This window comes from Marmota marmota, unplaced genomic scaffold (assembly GCF_001458135.2).
Source record: "Marmota marmota marmota unplaced genomic scaffold, marMar, whole genome shotgun sequence".
Taxonomy (NCBI): domain Eukaryota; kingdom Metazoa; phylum Chordata; class Mammalia; order Rodentia; family Sciuridae; genus Marmota; species Marmota marmota.
The window spans coordinates 1,832,369-1,854,509 of NW_026000171.1; the positions used below are offsets into that span (position 1 = coordinate 1,832,369).

Genomic DNA, 22,141 nt, shown 5'->3' on the forward strand with positions numbered 1-22,141 from the left:
ATTGCTCAGAAGGTGAGTCCCTGGATGGATTTGGGGGAAACAGGCAGGTTGGGGCATTGGGGATGAACCCACACTCTAAAACCACCTTCACAAATCTAAGATCCCTTACACCCCCAGACCAACAAACTCAAGCGTCTCTCTCAGTGCTCCAGCACCATATGTTAGTGCTTTTCTCTGCTAGGACTGCATGTTGGAGTTTGTGTGATGATTTCTCCATGTGTCTTTCTGTGCCTCTGACCCCTGCTACTGCACTCCATGCCCCACTCCACCCCCAACTTCCGACTATACCCTTTGCCACCACAGTACACTGGACACTGAAGTTTCCATGGCAACACTTCAGACTTTAATACATTTTGCTAGGGATGATGGAAGGTGAGCAGGGCATCTGGTCACTTGGATGGGAGACAGCATGGGCTTTGGAGCCCCAGATCTAGTGCCCCTCTCCCCAGAGTCTGGAGGCAACTGCCCTTGTCTCAGGGCCAGAATGAGGTGTATTCACCCAGGCCCCTCTCCTGAGTCCAGCAGGCCCACATGGGCTCACAGGGTCAGCTGGGGGAAGATGGGGTTTCCTGGGCCCCAGGATCTTCCCCAAGCCCTTGCATTCCCCTCACTCCCTGTTAGGGAACATCGTCTCCCTGCACTTAGCCCCAAAGGAAGTCCAACAATTCTGGTATCAGGAGACCCAAGGGAGAGTCGGCGGGGTGAGAGACCCAGTGGCCGGGGACGGCGAGGAGAGGGTCCTGGAGAGGCAGTTGGAGATGGCAGAGGTGTCTCATCAATAAAGGTGGTAATCTCCTCACGGAAGAAGCCAGGACCCCGTGGGGGTCCCCCACCTGATCCCAGAACCCCACTTTCCAGGAATTGGCGAAGACTGGCCAGGCCTCCACCTTCAGCCTCTTCCTCATCCTCCTCATCCTCCAGCCTGTGTCTTTGTCCCAGATAGTCAGGAGGACCCCCAAGGGCCCGGCTCTGGGCTGGGAGGATTCGGATGTCATCAGAGGATGACCACTTGTGCAGGAAGGAGCCTGGTGCCCGAGGAGTAGAGAAGATGTTGGTTTCATCATGAGACAGACGGCGAGACAAAGGGACCTGCGAAGAAGAGCAGGTGAAACCTGGAGGTATTGCAGAAACAAAGGAAGAGAAGGCAAGAACCACAGTAGGGGCCCATCTTGTAAACATGGGTTTTGTCTGTGTTTCCTGAAATTGAATTCTACCTTCTGATCTGTAATTACAGGAAACTATTCCCATTTTTGCCAAACTTAATTTCTGAGTACTGGTATGTAGCCATAACTCAAATTTAAAATATCTCTAATTTTAATGCCAACAAAATTGGTTGTAATCCAATTTTAAAATAATAATAATAATTTGCCCCCCCTTAAAATAGAAATAGATGGCTCCACGTCTTTCACTTCAAAACTTTTGCTCCAGAGGGAAAACTTGGTTCTGAGAGATCTGAGGGAACCTTTGTTCCCATACCTTTCCTTCACCTGCCCTTTAGGGTGCCCTGTGGTCTAGGAGTAGGAACTAGGAGTTTAAGTATCAAAAACGGGACAAAAGTAGAGTAGGGAACCAGAGTAGAGGGTGGGACCTCCATTCCCCCACCTGTAAGTAGTGTACTCTCTCCAGAGGGGGGAAAAGCATGTGCCGTCCAGGAAGTAGCTTCACCTGGGTGGAGTCCCGACCCCCTGGTCCTGTGGCCCCATTAGCATCAAAGCGAACTTTGCACACCCGGCCATCTGTATAGTCATCGCAGCCTCCGTCTAGGAGAGAAAAGGGGCAGAGTTACAGGCAAAAAACACCCACCCTGTCCCAGAAGTCCCAGAGAACCTGTCAGTACCCTTTAATCTATAAGTTCTAAGAAGACTTTGAGAGTGGCTTGTGTTTGCTGCCGTCATTGCAAAATCCCTAGTGCTTCATACCTATAGACCTACTTATTGAAATTTACCTGTCCTCCAAAAACTGTCCCCGAAGTGGGAGTCTCTCCCAGGAAGTTTAGCTTCCGTTTAGTATCATAGCCTTTGCATTAGGACTGGGACTGTTTCTCAGGCACTCTACCTGGAGCAGGGGGCAGAGCTAAGCAGGGTGGCCTTCTAGATGGTGCCCAGTTCCAGTGAAAGGAGCCCACAGTACATAAGGAAGCCATGAGTGGCAGAATGCATGATTAGGCAAAGGGGACCCCCACCCCCGGGGTGCACAGGCTCCATCCAGCAGGGGGCGCTCCAAGCAGTAGAAAGGACAGAAAAGAGAATAGAGATGTCCAGGAAAGCACAAGCCGGGCCCCTCCTCTGACCGTCATCGCCATCCTCCTCAGACATGATAGCCACGCACTGCTCCCATACTGTGCGCACGTCGGCACGGTAGCGCTCACAGGACCAGATGAAGGAGGGCAGCAGCAGCGTCTGTGCCATGGAGCACCACAGCACAGCCAGCACCATCCATGGGGGAGCCGAGTCTGACTTCAGAGAGAAGAAGCTCACCACCTGGTGGGGAGATAGGGAAAGAGGCTTAGAGCTAGAGCCAAGGGGGGGCTACCTGATTTGGATGTCCTAGTGCAGTTGGTGGACAAGAGGTCAGGAAGGGATATCTGTCCTTGTGAATGGACAGAAGTAAGTTGGAAGTGAAGATGGAGTGAACAGAGGGGAAAGGATCAACTCAGGGGAAGGTCAGGGGAGTGTGCTGGGGTCAGAAGGGAGAGTAACACAGATGGCGTAGGAAATTTGAAGACGGGGAGAAATCCAGGAATAGAGACTGGCTGGGGTGGTGGGGTGAACCATGGGGGAGTTTTGTGCATGAGATTGTATGGTCTCCTGAGGGAATTAGGGAACAGAGAATGGCTCTCAGCAGTTGAATAGGTTGAACAGGGGAGCTGTGGGATAGCTGATAGAGCTGAAGGATAGGCAGTGGAGTTGAAGGGTGGATAAGAGAGTTGAATAATGGGGACTAAAGCACAGATGATAGAGCTGGGAAGTGGGGTGGCAGGAACTAGAAAATAAATGATGGAGATGGAGGATCACAAATGGATTGGGGGTGCTGAACTCAGTGTTGTATGTCTATAATCCCAGCATCTCAGGAGACTGAGGCAGGAGGATTGCAAATTTGAGGCCAGTCTCAGCAATTTAGTGAGACCCTAAGCAACTTAGTGAGACTTTGTCTCAAAATAAAAAGGGCTGGGAATGTAGCTCAGTGGTAAAGTCCCCCTGGGTTCACTTCCCAGTACCAAAAACATAACAAAAACAATTAATTTGGGGACAGGTACAGGAGAAGAAGATGAATGATGGGACTGGAGAAAGATAATGAAACTGCTGCATGACTAATGAAGTTGAAGGTCAGATGATGGTGTAGGGGACTAAGGGAGAACAGGTCAGAGGACACCAATCTCACCAAGATGGGCACCCCTGTGAGTGAGTCATAGAGAAAGACGATAGCGCTGACCAGGTTGGTGACCTGCAGGGATGTCTTGGCAGACTCAGAACCATCCAAAGAGGATCGACGCTTCCCTCGGGTATCCTCCACCACGATGGCTGGCACCTCAAAAGCTGGCCGGGTACCCAGTCCCCCTGGCCCACCCGCCTTGGCTCCCCCACTGCCCCCCGCTCTCCGGGCCTGGCGAGCCCTCCGAGGCCGAGCCCACAGTGTCTGGTAGAAGGTGATAGCCACACAAACCAGCCCCATGACAATGCCCCCAAGTAGCAAGAGGCTGAAGCAGACACCAAAGCCGAGGCCAATCTTGGAGACTATGAACTGGCAGCCCCGGGCGTAGTAGCGCTCGCCATTGTTGTGCCAGCCAATGGAGGGCAGTGTGGAGAGGATGAAGCTGACCATCCAGATGCCCATGACAGCATGCAGTGCCTGCTTCTTGGCATTGCTGAGACGGTAGTTGACAGGCCAACGCACCATCCACATGCGATGGTAGGAGAGCGATGCAACTGTGAAGCAGGTGGCCAGGGCCAGTGTGTAGTAGGTGGACACAAAGACCTTGCAGATGCTCTCATTCCAGTCATAGTCAGAGGAGGCCTGACGCCGTAGCTGCACCACAGCGAAGGTGGTGAGGGGCACAGCTGCCATGAGGATGTGTGTGCCCGCGAGGAAGCAGAGCAGCAACTCCAGTGGCTTGTGCTTCTGCTGCTTGGCTGAGATGCTGAGGATGATCCAGGCATTGGCCAGCAGTGCCAGGAGCCCACAGGCCAGCCAGGACAATGCATTTGAGCGCAGGGAGGCTTCCTCTGCCCCTGCCCCGCCCCGAGCCATCCTATCCTCAGCCCCCCACCCCCTTGAGCTCCTGGGGGCGGGGGCTAGGTCTCACCCAGGAGCCCCACTCACAAGCGCCCCCATGATGCCCCCAGTTCTTGCCCTATAGTTAGGCAGGCTGTCCCCAGGCCCACTCTACTGCTCAGCTTCGCATGACTGACCCAGTTAAGGTCAGATGGGCAGGGCAGGAGAGGAGGCTGACGGTCAGCAAAGGCAGTCCTCAGCCTTCATGGTAGGTGGGGCCCTTCCTTAAGTATCCCTGTAATTGATGAGGGAGGCAAGCTGGCTACTTTCCCAACTATGAGGCTGGCTGAGGGACTCTGGTCCCTATGCTGAGACTTGCAGGTCTCTTTTCCTTCAGGTTCTTGACCAGTGAATCTTCTAGATGCCCCAAGGGTTTGGGTGTGGGGCTCTGCCACCTGGACAAGCTGCAAGGGAAAGATGAGATGTGGGAGAGGGCAGAGTTTGAGTCTAGGCTGCTCTCTAACCAGCTTCCTGTACTCCCAATAGTTTCATTCTCTTTAAACTAATGAAATGATTAATTATTGTGGGTCAAGGGAGTGATTCAGAGCATTCCCCTGCCTGAAATTAGATGGCCAAACACCTCACGTAGATATGAGCACCCATGCTTCCAGACTGCCAGGGAAAAATGTATTCTTACTTTCCTGTCTCCCATCCCTTTTTAGCCCTCCCCATACCAACTTCCAGATTCCTTCTTATAATATCCCCTGCTCAGTACTACTCCACCCCTATCTTCATGTCCCCAAATCTCCCTTCAGAGCTACTGAAGGGAGACACATGACTTGTTTATTCTTGGGGGTTTACAGTAAACCACCTCCCCTACTGCCAGTTTCCTGGACCAGTGGTCTTGGTGCTCAGCCCCACTTCCCCAAGCCTGGATAATCACCCTCCCTCCAAGCTACTCAGGGATCTGGGAAAATGGGAGAAAGGAGGCTGGGGGTGGGGCTAGGAAACCTGAAGGCGGGGAAACCACTGACATCAGAATCATCCAGAAATGGAAAGAGGGGGAACTAGAGAGAAGGAGGAGAGTTTGAGCAGAAAAGAAAGAGGGGGCAAAGTGATAGTATCTGAAAATAGAAGGAAAAGCACAGAAGCCCCTGGAGAGGAGACCATAGAAGGAGGAGGGATAGGATGGAGGTAGGGAGCCAGGGAATAGGCAAGCTGAGAAGAAAAACCCGCTGCTCATTAAAGTACCCACTCCCACTGAGAGACCTGAGGCTTTCCTCCCCTGGTCCAGAGCCTCAGTTTCCCTCTGATGGAAGGGAGAATAGCCTGATCTTAGTAAGACTGAGCTTCAGTGTGCCCTGGGGAGGGGGCTAAGAGGAAATCAGGTGAAACTCTGAATAGAGTGGAGACTATAAAGATGGGCATAATGGCTTTTGAGCTATGAGATAAGACCAGGCACAACAGTGTCAGGGTCTATTTCCTGTGGAAGACCCTTGCCCTCCTGAAGAGGTCCGAGTCCACCCCCACCTTTGTCTCTTTTCTGGAGCCCAGTACTCCCTAGTTGCCATGGCAATGGCCAGCCAGAAGGAGGTGGAGGGAATTGGTCAGGAGGCCCCCACTACCACCCTCCTCTACAGCTTTGGACCCCTTCCCACACACCAACCCCGAGGCCCAGCTGGTGGGTTTAGAAAGATAGAGGTGGGAGTCAGAGGGAGGCAGGGAGGCAGGCAGGATGTGAAGGGCAGAGAGAAAGAGGTGAAGGACAGAGAGATCAGAAGCAAAGAGAAGGATCCTGGGGGCTCTGACGCCCACAGGGTCCCTCGCCCTTCTCGGTGAAGGGGTAAGGTCAGGCGGCTCCTCCCTCCGGTCACCCACCGCGTTCTTCAGGGCAGAAACAGCAGGTGGCTGGGGAGGAGGGGCGGGTCGGAGGGGAGAAGAGGCAGCGTGGGGGAAAGAGCAGAGGCGACGCTGGGGGGATGGGGCAGGGGTCGTCTTACCTCTGGCTGCGCCCAGCACTGCCGTGGAGACGCACTCCCGAAGCGGCTCGCTCGGGCTCCCGCCGCCTGCCGGCTCCGGCTCGCCCGCCCTCCTCCTTCTTCCCTCCCTCCCTCGGGCCTCCCTCCCCCCAGCCCCGGCCTCTCCGGCTCAGCCCGCTCTTCACTCAGTCTCTGCCCCTGTCAGCCCCTCCAGGTTCCTCTCTCCCGAGGTCATCGGGCCTGGTAGCCGGGGTTAGGGAACTGAAAGACAGCTTTGGGGTGGGGGGCGGAGAGGTTAGGGCGGGGAAACTGGACGGTGGTGACTTGGAGGGGGAGGGGCAAGGAAGGCGCTGGAGGGAGGGGGCGAGGAGGATGCGGGGAGCTGGCTTCATTGGTGAAATGATTGGTGTTGTGCCCCCACCCCATTCCGGATTTTCAACACGAACACAAGCCCAGAGAGGCAGCTGGTGTTTTGGGGGACTGAGGAGCTAGCTGTTTGGGGAGGAGGCATCGTGTGTCACTGTGTGTCACTGTGTGCCTCCGTGGAGGGCTGTGCCTTGGGTAGAGTTCAAAGGGGCATGCACTGTAGGCTCTTGGGAGTAAGGGGGCATGTGGTGCAAGCTGGTGCTGCTGGTGGAGTTGGGGAGTGGTGAGACACACATCCTGCTTCCTCCTACTGGAACACAAGCACAGGCTTATGTTGGAGACACACACCGTTTGCACACATACATTGCAGTTTCTTATAGTCCTTTCTCCCAACCACACATAAACCCTACATTATCTCCCCCTTGGCCTGTCATACACATGTAATTACAAAGTCTTAGTCACACACACTTTGGGTGGTTGAAGTGGGCAATCAGCCTGTGGGGATTTTTCCCAGGGAAACTTCATCTCCTTCCTTCTGGGACAGGTCTGGCAACCTCCTCTCTGGGTCTGATTCCAAAGATTCCTGTTCTTTCCAGAGAAGGATCCTCCCTTCTCTCTCTTTCTCTCTCTCTCTCTCTCTCTCTCTCTCTCTCTCTCTCTCCACACACACACACACACACACACACACTATTTTTCATAGTAATTTTATTGTATTTTCTGTCAGCTTAGGACTGGGAGTAGGCAAAAACATAAAGTAAGCAATGGGAACCCTAGCAGCAAATAGGTGATCTTCCTGTATGTAAGAGAGGCAAGATGAAAAGAAAAAGGGGAGAAAGGAAAACAGACAAGGAGTTGGGACTGAGGGAGGTGGTAAGAAAGGGAAAGGAGAGAGGCATAGGAGGCTGGGGATCCTGAGAGAAATGGATCATGAAGGGAAGGAATGAGAATACATATAACCTCAATTTCCCCATGTCCTGAATTGTTTTGGGGGAGAAAAAGGAGGGTACAAGAGGCGGGCTGAGGCCCAACATCATCACCTTTCATAGGAGGTCTCCTCAGAGGGTCACCCGAGGATAACTCCCTGCCTCTTCCCCTAAGCACAGCTCGCCTTCCTGATGGTTCTGTACATGGTGAGTGGCAGTTCCCTGGACATTCTCTCCCAAGGGGCCTATACTCCCATCCTGTGTTCTGATTAAGAAAATTGAATGGATTTTCTTCCAGTAATAAGCCTCACCACCAGCAGGTGATAAAGGAGGGGGTTTTAGACACTAAGATCTTCTCCCATGTTCCTGAGCTCTTGAGACAGACCTTCCTGTGGGTGATGTGTTTCTGTGGATCCAAAGGTGCATGCTGGGTACCTGTGACTAGCCACCATAGAGATCTGTGTGGTATTTGTCCCTGCATTAAGAAACAGCGGTGGTACAGGGGTGAGGAGACCTGGGTTAGTCCTGACTCCAGCACTTGCTGGCTATAGGGCCGTGGGGAATCTTCTTGCTTCTCTGGGTTTCATTTCTGGAAAACTAGAGATAATAATCTTGGTTCTGTCACTATCAGTCTTGCAGGGTTTTTGTAAGGGTCAAATAGAAGATGTGAAAATGGTTTATAAACCGCTTAGGTGTAAGAAATTGTCTGTGGACTAGTGTTTTTGTACATGGATGTGTGTACCTGGGCCTATTTGGATCAAAGTACAGCCCTGCTCACATAGGGTGAGAAGCAAGCAACATGGGGCTATGGGAACTGGCTTCAGGAGTCCCTGGATCTGTATTTGTCCTTGACCAGTTGGGCAAATCCTCACCCTCTTTGGTGCCAGGTTCCTCTCCAACAAACTGACAGTCTTGTGTTGCATATTTCTAGACCCAGGCCGGCCCTCATGCCAGGCAAGGCTGGTCCTTCTCACTGCTCTGGGATCTAAGTGAACAGCAGGGGAGTAGGTCCAGAAGAAGTAATTAAAGAAGGGCTAGGATTTGGAAGAAAAGGAAATGAGGAAGAATGATGTTGTTAAGGAAAAGTTGAGAGCAAGACTCTGCCAATGGTGCTGGGAACAAAAGAGGAGAAACAATGGCCAGTGTGGAGGAAGAAAGCAAGAGGAGGCCAGAGGTGCTGGGATATGCTACATTCATCTGGTCTGCAGGCCCAAGTCCAAGAGGAAGTGCGAGGAAGATAGCTGGGGAGGATGCACATGGGAAACTCCCAGGCTCTTGCACCTCAAGTGAGACTGTGAGTCTTCTGCAGCCTGCTGGAGGAAGAAAGAATAGGGGAGCTGAGAACGATAGTGCACAGTTATAATCCCAGCAGCTTGGGAGGCTGAGGCAGGAGGATCATGAGTTTAAAACCAGCAACTTACTAAGGCCCTAAGCAACTTAGTGAGGCTCTGTCTCTAAATAAAACATAAAAAGGGCTGGGGATGTTTCTCAGTGGTCAAATGCCCCTGGGTTCAATCTCCAATACCAAAAAAAAAAAAAGGGAGCCAGTGTGTCCCTAAGTCACTTTGTATTCTAGGACCTCTATGGCTCCCAGACTCCACTTTTCTCTAGCACAGTGAAAGTGTCTGGGCATGACTTAAGGGCCCACCCAGAAATGCCCCAGGCCTGTTGCCCTTTCACTTGCACCCTTGCCTTCTATCTTCCTCTTTCCTCCTTCCTACCACTTCCACATCCCTTTGGGCCCGTTCTCATCTCTACCCCCTCCCCTCAGCCTCTGTGGGCTCACCACCATCCCTCCTCCTTACCCCTTCCTTCTTTCTCTTCTTAACTTCTTAGATCTCCTTGCCTTCTCCCCCACTGTCCTCACCTTTCCTCCTCTCTCCCTTTCCTCTCCCTCCCTCCTCCCTTCCCTTACCACTCTGCCCAGATCCTTACTGGGAGCACTGGCAGGTCTTCTTCTCACTGAGAAGCCTCTTAATTTGAGACATCCGCTCTGCCTGGCGCTGTCCAGGAACAAGGAGGAGAGTCATGAGGGTTCCAGGCCTCCAGAAGGTAGGCACCCCTTGGAGGGAGGAGTGGGGAAAGCTGGTAGAGGAGAAGCAGTTATTATGGCTAAGACCGTCTGTCCTAGAATTGACTCTTTACTCCTTCCTTCTTCTCCTTCTGCATAGGATCCAGGACAAGGCCTGATTTGCAGTGAGGGGCTGGCCAGAAAAGGTCACACATGCAGGATGCGTTTTTACCAGCCTCAGGTGTTCAAGGGCCTAGTGGGGGACAGAGTGGGTCCTGAGGGCTTGCTTACCCTTCGGTGTCGGCACTTGACACAACAGAAGATGCAGAGCCCAGCGAGGAGCAGGAAGCTCAAGGCGCCTCCAATTATGACAGCCAGGAACATTGGCTGGTACTGGTTTAACCCTGTGGGTGGAACTGCAAGAGAGATGGGTACTCAGCACACCGATCACTATCAGAGGGTCAGAGGGCTGGCTGGAGGGGAAAACAAGGGTCTGGTCCCCAGGGCTGAGAGAAAGGATCAGGGAAGCAGGGCTCTCAAAAGGGTTTGAGAGAGCAAAACTGGGAAGGGATTATATATTTTAGAGACTACAGAGTATTCAGAGAGCTAGAAGCAGTGGTTCAGACCCTGGGGGCCTGTGTGTGAATATGTGTGTATTTATATCTGGTTTGAAGAGAAGTCAAAGAGGATTGTTCTTGGAAGGAGGCCCTATTCCTCAGCTGCAAACCTTAAGGAGGTGGGAACTTGGAAGGTTTACGTGGGACCCAGGATCATATCCCACCTCACCTCTGTGTCTCCAGAACACCATACATATAACTCTTCCATCTTAGAGGAATTGAGAGGGTGGGGCACTGGGTGGTCTCTACAAACCCCAGGAAGCTTCTACAGCTAGGAGGCCTAGTCTTGGGGTTAGGCCTTGGAACCTGGATCCTCACCATCAATCTGGAAATCCAGTAGAACCTTGTCCCCATCTCTCAGTAGGCACTGCCACATCCCTGCCTTGGGGTTTGGCACCCGAATCCTCTTCTCGGGCTTTGAGACCTTAGCCTCCTGGTTCTTCAGCTTCAAGCTCAGCATCAGCTTGGGAGGAGTGGGTCCCAGCACCTCACAGATCAAGTCATTCTGGTGATAAGTCACTGTAGAGGAACAAGAGGCTGAGACCAGGAGCCTGGCCCTCTGGGTTCCTAGTACCTTCAAGCTCTAAGGGGATTCAGTAGGACAATAAAGTGATCCTTTCCACATGTAGCCTTCTTTACTCTTTTCGGGGCACATTTCCATGCCATTGTAAGGGAGAAAACAGCTTGTAAGTTCCACTGGTCTTGGGTTTGAATCCAAGCTATCTTTACTTCTTATAAGATGTATGTCCCTGAGAAAGTTGTTTAACAGCTAAACCTCAGAGGATAATTTTAAATGTATGAATACATGTAAAATGTTTGAACTGGGCTTCACATACACTAAGCATCAAGTGTTAGCCATTATTTTTTTTTAGTTATTATAATAAGAATTCAAAAAACTCAATGTTAAGCTTGATATTTTTTCATTACTATCATAAACAGAACAAATTGGTAGCTTATTAGAAAGATGAGAAAGATGGCCCACAGTGGGTAGGGGCCTTAGCCAGGATCACAGAGGGCTAAGGTTGGGCAGAGGCAGATCTAGACCCCTGGTTGTTAGCCCAAGCCCTTTGGAGATTCTCAGGGAGCCCCATCCAGGCTGTCTCATGGATATTGGGGAAGAATATACAAATTCCAGACTCAGTTCAAAACCAGTCCAGGGCTGGAAGTATAGCTTAGTGGTAGAATACTTGCTTTTCATATACAGGGGCCCTGGGTTACGTCCCCCACACCAAAATCAAAGGAACAAACATGCCAGGCCCAAACTCAGAGGGCCCTTGATCACTTCAATCAACCAAGCAAGACGTAGGCACCTCCTTTTGGGGCCTAGCCAGCCTCAGAGGGTACCCTGGGCCAGCCCCTCCACTTCCTTCTCTTGCCCTCTTCTTCTCAGCCCACTCCTTACCATTCATTACCACCAGCTTCACGTTCTTATGCAGATTTCCTTTGTCAAGAGTCACAGTCAGGTCTCCAGAACCAGCATACTGAGGCAAAGCCTGGGACAGGGTGAAGCGCAGCGGGAGATTCTCAGCCACCTGGAGCTTTGGGTCCTGGGTAACCTTTTGCACAGAAAAGTGCTTATTCTTTAAGGAGAAGGTGACCCAGGTCTTGGAGGAAGAAGACCTCTCTGCCTGCCACTTCAGTTCCCCTCTCAGGTCCTCATCTCCGATATTCAGTGGAAAAGATAACTCCACCTGCTCCCCCGCTTTCTTATAGACTGTGTTGAGCGTCTCCTGGAAACCTGGAGATAGGAAGGGAACAACTTTGAGCAAGGAGGAGATAGGAAAATGAGGGAGTAAAGGGTTGGTAGGGCAGCAAAGAGATGGAAGAGGACCAGGTAAGCCCACACATGGAGGTTCTCATGTCAGGTACTATATTCCTTCTTATTTCTCCCATCTTCCCTCCCATCCTAACATTCATCCATCATGTTCCTGCAGCAGACCATCTTCCATGGCTTCCAGAAGTCTTTATAGAACAGCTCAGCCACAGGGGATAGGGGAACTTTCCGTCCTCCAGACTCCAGGAGCACAGAAACCATTTAGTCTGTGCTCCTTAGGTGCATAAGTTATCACCCTTCACAGAATAAGCACTAACACTTAAATATAGCTTACTGTGTACCAGGCACAGTCCTACATGCAATTTATGTATTCCTACCATAAGATGACAGGTAGGCCCTGTCACAGCCACAGTTAGCACTGTTCCATTTTACAGATGTAGACACTAAGGCACAGAGGTTCCATGCCTAGCTTGAGGACACATACATGGTTGTGGCAGAGTCAAGATTTAAATCAGAATCTGTGCACTAAATCACCACACTATGCTGCCTTATGTCACACAAGCACATAAGAATCTGGGGTAGAACCCATGTTCTGGGTTCTTGGTCTCCTTATAATTCTCTCACTCAGTATTATACATTTGCAATACAGAAAGTCATTAGGGTTGGCTTGCTGGGGTTAGTGTCCTTGAGCGGGAGGATTTGCCAACTTGGTAGGGGTTGGGAGCTGGGGCAAAAAAGAAAATAGATGCTTTTGACACTCCTCCTTTGGGGCCTGTCACATCCTTATATTCCCTATCTCTTCCTTTCCCCAGTTCTGCCATGCTCAGGGGTGGCTGTCATTAGCTTACCGAGGAGGAGGAGGGGCCCAGTGTGTTACTCAGGACAGATCTCAATCGAGGGGAGTCTGGACCCACCCTCCAGCAGCAGTGCCAGCAGCTGGGCAGTGAGAATGCCGGGGGTGGGGTGAGCCTGGGAGCCCCTAAGCAGGGAGGAGCCTGCAGAGACAGCCCCACTTCTTACCCAACACCAAGATGTTTATTTTTATCTCCAGACTCTTCTGGTCCTGGGAGATGAAGCATGTCCAGGTGCCACTGTCCTGGAATCCCACATTGGGTACTGAGACCTTGACATCAGTACTAATTTTATTCCCTGGTTGCTTGAATTTCACTGAAGGTTTAATACCAGGAGGGGATTCCAAGGTCAGGGTCAGGCTTTGCCCCTGTAGCAGACAGGTACCCGGGTTGGCCGTTACTGTGGAGGAAGCAAATCACCTGTGTCACATTCATACCATCCTCAAGGAGACGGGAAGAGGAGAGGAAACCAAAAATGTTTCTCCACTGTCCCTTGTCCCAGTATTACCTTTCCTCCCAACATCCTGAGGCCCACTCCCAGCCCAAGGCAGGACTTTTCTCTCTCTTCTCCCTCTTTCTCCATCTCACTCTCTTCCACATCTTCATCTCCTCCCTAGTCTTTCTCTGTCCTTCTCTTGGTTGCTTCCATTTCTTTTCTTTCCCTTTCTCTAGGACTTGCTCCCTCCTTAACCTTGACCAAAGGCCTGAGGAGGGTTGAGAAGTCTCAGTGACCAGTATGATCCATTTGCAGGCTATGATGTGTCATTAGCTCAGGCCCTGGTTTTGGTGCAGAGGTGGGAGTAGGGGAGGAAGGGAGATGGATTATGTCGTTTGCATCCCAGGCCTGCTCCACTCACGTCTGAACACTTGCAATTCCACCTCTATCTTCTTATTCTCCACTTCACAGATGTAGGTCCCTGAGTCTTCCATCCTAAGTTTAGAGATGATAAGAGGAAAGGATCCTTGATCCCACTGGGATTTTTTTGAGTCAGTGCGATCACTCAGATGGGAGGAACCTGTGAGTAGAAGCCATATGGAAAGGTTGAGATGTTCTGATGCCATGGCACCTCTGGGAGGAGTAGTGCCCACAACTCTGAGTTGCTAATTTCCTGCAGAATCTGCTGCTTGTTCTAGTCAGAGAATCCCAGTCTGGAGAGGAGGTCCCATCATATCCATTTACCTGGCAAGGATCATGTCTTACTAATTCAAAAATACTGTGAAACAATGTACTTAATTGGAGAGCATCAAATACTTAACATTGTTATCTCCAGTAATATTTACAATAATGTCAAGAAAAAGGTACTATTTTACTTATGGTGCATATAAGGACATTGAGAGTCAGAAATTAAGCAATTGCCCAAATTCTTACATACTACCAATGCAATTTATTTGGAAGCTAATTTGTGATATCTATCAGAATCACAAATGCACATGCAAAACTAAATGACCATGGACTGGGGGTGTGGCTCAGTGGTAAAGCACTTGCCTGGCATGTATGAAGCACTGGTTTCATCACAAAAAGAAACCTCAAAAAGAAACAAACAAATAACAACAACAACAACAAAAATGCTAAAAGTTACACACACACACACACACAGAAGGATAGATTAAATAAATTATAGTTCACCCATTCAGTGGATTGCTATGCAGTCATTAAAAAAAGAATGAGGAGCCAGGTGTGGTGGCACATACCTGTAATCCCAGCAGCTCAGGAGGCTGAGGCAAGAAGATTTTGAGCTCAAACTGCCCTCAGAAATTTAGTGAGGCCCTAAGCAACTTAGCAAGACCCTGTCTCTAAATGAAATATAGAAAAGGGGCTGGGATGTGGTTCAGTGGTGAAGTACCCCTGGGTTTGATCCCTGGTACCAAAAAAAAAAAAAAAAAGAAAGAAAGAAAAGAATAAGGAAGATTTTTTTACATTATTCTGATATGAAACAATATCACCTAAGAAATATTTTTTTTTAATATATTTTTAGGGGCTGGGGTTGTGGTTCAGCGGTAGAGCACTCACCTCACATGTGCGAGACCCTGGGTTCAATCCTCAGCACCACATAAAAACAAATAAGTGATATAAAGGTATTGTGTCCAACTACAACTAAAAATAAATATTTTTAAAATAGTTGTTGATAGACCTTTATTTCATTTATTCACATGTGGTGCTGAGAATCGAACCCAGTGCCTCACACATGCCAGGCAAGTGCACTACCGCTGAGTCACAGCCCCAGCCCAAGAAATATCATTAACTGAATAAAGTAAGATAATAAACAGATTATTATTTATTTATTTTTATAATGTAATTCTTTTATTGGTTCTTTTTAGTTATATATGACAGCAAAGTGTATTTTGACATATTTACAAAAAACATGGAGTATATCTTATTCTAATTAGGATCCCAGTCTGTGGTTGTACATGATGTGGAGATTCTCTGGGGTATATTCATATGTGTACATAGGAAAGTTATTATTTATTTTAAAAGAAAGGGCTAGGGCTGGCAGTTGTAGCTTAATGGTAAAGCACCTGCCTAGCATGCACAAGGTCCTGGGTTTGATTCCTAGCACCACAAGAAAATAGACAGGAAAAAAATATATATATAATTCAAAATATTAAAATTAAAATGATACATAAAAATGTATATATATGCCAGGCATGGTGGTACACACCTATAATCCCAGCAGCTTGGGAGGCTAAGGCAGGAGAATCACGAGTTCAAAGCCTGTCTCAGCAAAAGCAAGGTGTTAAGCAACTCAGTGAGACCCTGACTCTAAATAAAATACAAAATAAGGTTGGGGATGTGGCTCAGTGGAGTGGTCGAGTTCCCCTGAGTTCAATGCCCGGTACCAAAAAAAAAAAAAAATCATGTGTGTGAATGTATATACATGGAGAGAGAGGGAGATTGCCCTCCATATCAATGGGTTTTGCATTCAGCCAACAATGAGTAAAAAATATTTGAAAAAATATTGCATCTGTACTTGTTTATACAGACTTTCCCCCTAAACAGTACAGTATAACAGCTATTTACTTTGCATTTACATTATTAGGTGTTATCAATAATCTAAAGATGATTTGAAGTATACAGGAAGATGTACCTAGGTTATATGCAGATACTACACTGTTGCTTATAAGAGAGGTGGGCATTTGTGGATCTGGGTACCTTCATTAGTGAGGAGAGGGGGTGCTGGAACTAATTCCCCATGAATACTAAGAATGAAAGTGTATGTCTGTGCATGTGTGTGTGTGTGCATATATTATGTGTGTATGCCTTGTAAAAAACATGGGAAGTAAACATAAGAAAATAATCTCACTTGCCTCTGGGAAATAGAAGTAAATAAATAATCATGTGATGGGTGTAGGAGAGAGAGTTCACTGTATGCCCTTTCCTATTTTTTTTTTTTAATCTCCAATAAGAAGTGGAGCTAGAATTAAAATTCAGGCTGATTGGTACACTGTGCAATATTATCTCTGGTAAGTTCCTCTAGCATGGATATGTGGTTTCCTCTGTTTTGGGGGATTGAACCCAGGGTCTCACACATGCTAGGCAAGTGCTTTACCACTGAGCTACAGCCCCAGCTTCAGTCTCCACCCTCATACTCTGTTAACATCTAACTACTATCATCAAGAGGGTATTCCTTTCTTTAACTAACCATTTTCTGGGTGCAGTGGCAGCTCCAGAATTCCTGTAGAAAAGGGAGTTAGAGTGAGGAGAGGGGTTGCTGGAACTAATTCCCCATGAATACTAAGAATGAAAGTGTATGTCTAACTAACTTTGCGCAGGGCATGGTGGCACACGCCTATATTCCCAGCAGCTTGGGTGGCTGAGGCAGGAGGACCCTGAGTTCAAAGCCAGCCTCAGTAACTAAGAGAGGCCCGGAGCAACTCAGGGAGACCCTGTCTCTAAATAAAATGTAAAAGAGGGCTGGTGATGTGGGTTCAAAGCTCAGTGGTTAAGGCCCCTGGGTTCAATGCTGGTACCAAGGAAAAAGAGGAAAATAGAAGCTAAATTTGTATAGTAAATACAGACATTTTTCACTTAGAATATATAATTAGAAAGATAGGACAAATGTGACTGAGGGTGAAGCCTCTCTCCACCCCAGTGGCATGTCTCTGCCTCCTTGAGCACTCCTAGGCCCATTCCCCCTGTTGCCTTGGTGCTGGAGACTGGATATCATGTTGACCATGCACTCCAGCATCTCTGATCTTCTCAAGTTATCATTCTCTTCCCTTCTGTTCAGGCTCATTCTCTCCAGGACACCTTTCCAGACAACCTTGTAGCCCTGGGCACACACCTAATATTTGACCACTCTACCCTTTTATTTGTCCCTTCTGTAGTTTCTACCTGACTTGCTCTTGCTCTTTCCCCCTGGATCTACACATTGATTTAGTTCCCCAGTTTTTCTACATTTTTTTACACAATTGTCCAAACAATTTTTTTTTTTTTTTAGTAGCAGGGGTTGAACCCAGGGTGGCTTAACCACTAAACCACATCCCCAGTCTTTTTTTTTTACATTATAGAGACAAAGTCTTGCTGAGTTGCTTAGGGCCTTGCTAAGTTGCTGAGGCTAGCTTTGAACTCATGAGCCTCCTGCCTCAGCCTCGCATGTCTCTGGAATTATAGGCGTGTGCCACTGTGCCCACTAATTTGACCAAATGTCTTGAAAAAGTAGCCTACTTTGTTTCTACCCACTTTTTACCTCTTTTGAGTCCCCCCTCCATACCTAAGTACCATTTATTTTTCTTCTTCTTGAACTCTCGTTCTGACATCTAGATTTAGGTGTTGCCAGAGACTGTCTTTGGTATTTCCTCCCATTTCTATAGACATTCTAATTTTTTTTAAAGAGAGAGAGAGAGAGAATTTTTTAATATTTATTTTTTTTTAGTTTTCGGTGGACACACATCTTTATTTGTATGTGGTGCTGAGGATCGAACCCGGGCCACACACATGCTAGCACGCTACCGCTTGAGCCACATCCCCAGCCCCGACATTCTAAATTTTGATGCATCCCCAGTCAGCTCTGAAGATGACTCCCAAACCAATATTCTTTTTTAATATGTTTATTTATTTAATTTTTTTGCGGTGCTGAGGATCAAACCCAGTGCCTCACACGTACTAGGCAAGTGATCTACCACTGAGCCACAACCCCAGCCCCCAAATCCATATTCTAAGTTCCAATTTCTCTCCTCAATTCTGGGCTCACATTTTCAATGGACCAACAGAAAACTCTATATAAATATCCTGCCATCACTCCAGTCTCCATTGGTTCAAAACAAAATGTATATCCTAAAATATCTCTTTCTTCTTACTTTCCTGTTTTTCTTATGAGGAAAACCATGACCCACTTTTCTGTGATGTTCTATACTTTGGAAAAGCAATTGCTAGATAGTATGGAAAATCTAAGAGAATGGGAAAACCTGGGATAAATTCATGGGAGAGACCAGTATGGAAACAAGTCTTAGAAGTATAGGCGAGCTGGGCACGGTGCCGCATTCTTGTAATCCTAGCGGCTTGGATGCTGAGGCAGAAGGATTGCAAGTTCAAAGCCAGCCTCAGTAATTTAGTGAGGCCCTAAGCAAATCAGTGAGATCCTCTCTCTAAATAAAATACAAAAAGCAGGGCTGGGGATGTGGCTCAAGCGGTAGAGTGCTCGCCTGGCATGCGCGCGGCGCTGGGTTTGATCCTCAGCACCACATACAAATAAAGATGTGTCCACCGAAAACTAAAAAAAAATAAATATTAAAAAAAATTCTCTCTCTCTCTCTTAAAAAAAAATACAAAAAGATTGGGGATGTGGCTCCATGGTTAAGCACCACTGGGTTCAATCCCTGGTACCAAAAAATAAAAAAAAGTGTAGGCAGTTTGGGGGTGCAACTCAGTGGTAGAGCACTTGCCTAGCATTCATGAGGCCCTGGGTTCCTTGTGTACCAGCAAGGAAAAAAAAATGTTGTATAGGGAATGGGAGAGAGAGAAGGGGAGCAGCAAGGACATTCCAAGAAAGGGAAAAAGGCCCAGAAAAGTAGTGCAGGCAAACTGTCTGGAGACCATCTGTGTGTGGCAGTTTTCAGCTGGGAAGTTGTGGGAAGTGGTACTGAGAAGGCAAAATGTCCAGCAGAGGCTCCCTGGCTTGGTCTAATGGGCTAAGGAGTGATGTGTATAAAACATTGTTTTGGAAGTCATTACTGCAGCAGGAGGAAAAGAAATCCAAGTAGGAGAGACTAGTAGCAGAGAGAATTGTCAGGGTGCTCTCAGTAATGCACATGAAAGATATGTGGGCCTGGGCTAGTAATAGTGGCATTCCCAACAAGGAAGAGGACGAGGGGCTGGGGCTGTAGCTCAGTGGTAGAGAGCTTGCCTCACATGTGTGAGGCGCTGGGTTCAATCCTCAGCACCACATAAAAACAAACAAATGAAAAAATAAAGATATTAGAAAAAAAGATATGAGGCTGCTCACATAACATGTCATTAAAAGAAAAAAAAAAGAAAGAAAGAAAGAAAAGGACGAAACCAAATAACACTGTCGAAGGAAGGAGTAGCCATAGTTGGTGACTGATGGGAAACCAGAGATTGAAGAAGAGGAAAAAAAATATTTGACTCTCTGATTCAGAAGTTGAAGTAACATGAATCAGATTGTAGAAACAAAACAGAAATTTAAAAGACATAAGAATTTTTAGATTTAGAAAACAGCACAATATTTGAATCTTACAGCTGATAGAAGAAATGCCAATTAAAGCAATAATGATAAATCTTTCAACTGTCCAATTAGAAAAAACAGTTTAAATAACATTCAATGCTGGCTAGGGTGCTAGTGAGAGAGGCACACAGTAACATTAACCAAAGTTAATGTAAATAGTATCTTTCTGGAATGCAGTATATGCCCAGTATTTTTACTTATTTGTTTGGTGTTTGTTTTTAGACAGGGTCTCATTATGTTACCCAAGCTGGCCTGGAATGCCTGGCCTCAAATAACCCTCTTGCCTCAACTTCCCAAGTAGCTGGGACTATAGGCTCATGTCATTTTTCCCAGCTCCAACTCTCTCTCATATATATATATATAATGTTTTGCAGTGCTAGGGATGGAACCCAAGTCTGCCACAGTCTGGCTGGGCACAAATGCCGCAGTCTGGCTGGGCACACAATCAGGAGCCACCACACAGCTTGTAGATTCAAACAGCAACTCTTTATTCCCGAACTCACACCAGCCGTCTACAATCACGTTCTGGGGAAATCCACGTTCTCTGCCCAAATCCACGTTCTCTCCCAAATTCACCTTCACTGGGCTTCTGTCTCCCAAAATATACTGTCTGAATCCCGTGAGAACTCAAGGGGAACTTAGGCAGCAGGATACGCCCTATTCCCAGCAGGAATAATCTTAAACCTTAAACCTGGAACCTAAACTGGGAACGCCCTAAACCCGATTATGTTAAACCGGGAACACCCTAATCCGCCCTGGTCCTTGAGCAAGGTCAACTACATTCAATGTCACTGCAAAATGTCAGCAACATGGGGTACGCTGGCAAGGAAATTGTCATACCTACTTGGCTAATGGCTCCCAGCACAAGTCCATAGTATTATTTATTTTGAGACAGGGTCTGACTGAGTTGTCTGGGTTAGCCTCCAACTTGTGATTTTCCTGCCTCAGCTCACAGAGTATGTGGGATTACAGGTGTGTGCCACTGTGCCTGGCTTCTCCCACAACTTAAAAAATTTCATATCCTTAATTCTGTTTTCTTTTTTGATACCCGGGATTGAACTCAGGTGCACTCAACCACTGAGCCACATTCCCAGTCCTAATTTTTTTAAATAATTTATTTGGAGACAGGGTCCTCCAGGGTCTCACTGAGTTGCTTAGCACCTCGCTGTCGCTGAGGCTGGCTTTGAACTCATGATCCTCTTGCCTCAGCCTCCCAAGCCGCTGGGATTATAGGCGTGTGCCACCATACCTGGCTACTCATACATTTTTAAGGTTTGGATTGTTTTCTCTTTTTGTTTTGTAGGTATGGGGGATTAAACCCAGGGACCCTTAACCACTGAGTCACATCTATTTTCCTTTTCATGTTTTATTTTATTTATTAATTCTAAAAAATATTTTTAGATGTTGATGGACCTTTATTTTATTCATTTATTTATATGCAATGCTGAGAATTGAACCCAATGCCTCTTGCATGCTAGGTAAGTGCTTTACCACTGAGCCAACACCTGAGCCCTCATTTTTTTTTTTTAGACAAGGTCTCATTAAGTTGTTGAGATTGACCTTAAATTTGTGATCATCCTGCATCAGATTCCCAAATTGCTGGGATTATAGGCCTTCACTGCCACATCCTAAAAGCTTACTCTTCATTTAAGGAAATACCCTTGACATCCTTCTAAGCGTATATATGTAGAACTTTATTCTTTTTGTTTCTTTTGCTTTGCAATTATGAAAGCTGATTTTTAAATTCTGGTTTGAGATATTGTAGACTCACATACAATTATAAAAAAAAAAATACAAGGGGTGGAGGTTGTAGCTCAGTGGTAGAGCGCTTGCCTAGCACGCATGAGACACTGGGTTTGATCCTCAGCACCACATAAAAATAAAAAATAAAGGTATCGTGTTCACCTACAACTAAAAAAATAACAAAGAAATCCTGTGTATTTTTTACCTGATTTACCCCAATGGTTACATCTTGCAAACCTATGGTACAAGATCATAACCAGGATATTGACACTGATATGATAAGGATACAGAACATTTCCAGCACCATGAAGATGTTTTTTAAGCAAATGCTCTTCCCTCCTGTATCTCTCACCTTGCTAATCCTTGGTATCACTAATCTGCACTCTATTTCTATAATTTGTCATTTCAAGAATGTTATATAAATGTATTTATATAGTGTATTATCTTTCTAAGATTGGCGCTTTTTTTCCACTCAATTCTCTGGAGCCTCATCCAGGTTGTTGTGTATGCTACAATTCATTTCTTTTTACTGCTGAAAAGTATTCCATGGAATGAATGTAATCATTTACCATTGAAGGATATCTAGGTTGTTTCTAGTTGTGGCTATTATAGATTCTTGTGTTAATAGGTCCTCATTGATTTGGAATAATACCTAGGAGTTCAATGGCTGGGTTGTTGCAAGTTTAATTTTTTGAAAAAACTATTCAAGTATTTTTTCAGAGTGGCTACAACCTACAGTTATCCTACAACCTCACCAGCATTTGGTGTTGACACTTTTTTTTTCCTCCCCCTGAAGTGCTGGGGATCAAACCCAGGGCCTCATCCATGCTAGGCAAAGTGCTTTACCACTGAGCTACACCTTCCAATAGCTTCCAAAAAAAGCTATTTTTTACTTTAGCTATTTTGATAGGTGTAATGATATCTCATTGTGATTTTAATTTGCATTTCCCTAATGACTAATGATGTTGAATAACTGCTTATA

The 22,141-nt window shown here is 47.2% G+C and overlaps 2 protein-coding genes across 6 annotated transcripts in view; both read right to left on the reverse strand.

Annotated features, from left to right (window-relative positions):
- Positions 1-320: 320 nt before the first annotated feature.
- On the reverse strand, positions 321-6,538 carry Gpr162 (G protein-coupled receptor 162). 2 transcript variants are annotated; one of them, XM_048787593.1, is made up of 5 exons: positions 6,213-6,538; positions 3,382-4,676; positions 2,183-2,480; positions 1,603-1,760; positions 321-1,089 (listed from the first exon to the last, which is right to left on the reverse strand). In XM_048787593.1, exons 2-5 carry the CDS (start codon positions 4,246-4,248, stop codon positions 538-540), a joined length of 1,875 nt encoding a protein of 624 aa, XP_048643550.1. In that variant the 5' UTR covers positions 4,249-4,676; positions 6,213-6,538; the 3' UTR covers positions 321-537. The 2 variants fall into 2 exon arrangements, with proteins under 2 accessions (XP_048643550.1, XP_015356166.1); XM_015500680.2 differs by having other exon boundaries at positions 2,291-2,480; positions 6,213-6,516.
- A 707-nt stretch (positions 6,539-7,245) lies between these two features.
- Cd4 (CD4 molecule) overlaps positions 7,246-22,141 on the reverse strand; it is a 32,057-nt gene continuing 17,161 nt past the window's right edge. Inside the window, exons 4-10 of one of the 4 annotated variants that reach the window (XM_015500683.2) lie at positions 13,591-13,749; positions 12,903-13,133; positions 11,511-11,846; positions 10,427-10,627; positions 9,783-9,907; positions 9,416-9,483; positions 7,246-8,790 (exon numbers count right to left, since the gene is read on the reverse strand). In XM_015500683.2, the coding sequence (XP_015356169.1) occupies positions 8,763-8,790; positions 9,416-9,483; positions 9,783-9,907; positions 10,427-10,627; positions 11,511-11,846; positions 12,903-13,133; positions 13,591-13,749 (1,148 nt within the window). In that variant the 3' untranslated portion in view covers positions 7,246-8,762. Of the gene's footprint in view, positions 8,794-9,415; positions 9,566-9,782; positions 9,908-10,426; positions 10,628-11,510; positions 11,847-12,902; positions 13,134-13,590; positions 13,750-22,141 lie in introns of all 4 variants that reach the window. The other 3 variants (XM_015500682.2, XM_048787594.1, XM_015500681.2) reach the window with 3 other exon arrangements.

Bases quoted from the DNA above. Each gene is read 5' to 3' on its own strand.
- Gpr162 (XM_048787593.1), bottom strand. From the start codon at position 4,248: ATGGCTCGGGGCGGGGCAGGGGCAGAGGAAGCCTCCCTGCGCTCAAAT. The intron at 2,481-3,381 runs GTGAGATTGGTG...TCTCCCCACCAG, and splicing joins TCACAGGGGTGCCCATCTTG to GTGGTGAGCTTCTTCTCTCT. The intron at 1,761-2,182 runs GTGGGGGTCCCC...TTTCTCTCCTAG, and splicing joins GGAGCCTGTGCACCCCGGGG to ACGGAGGCTGCGATGACTAT.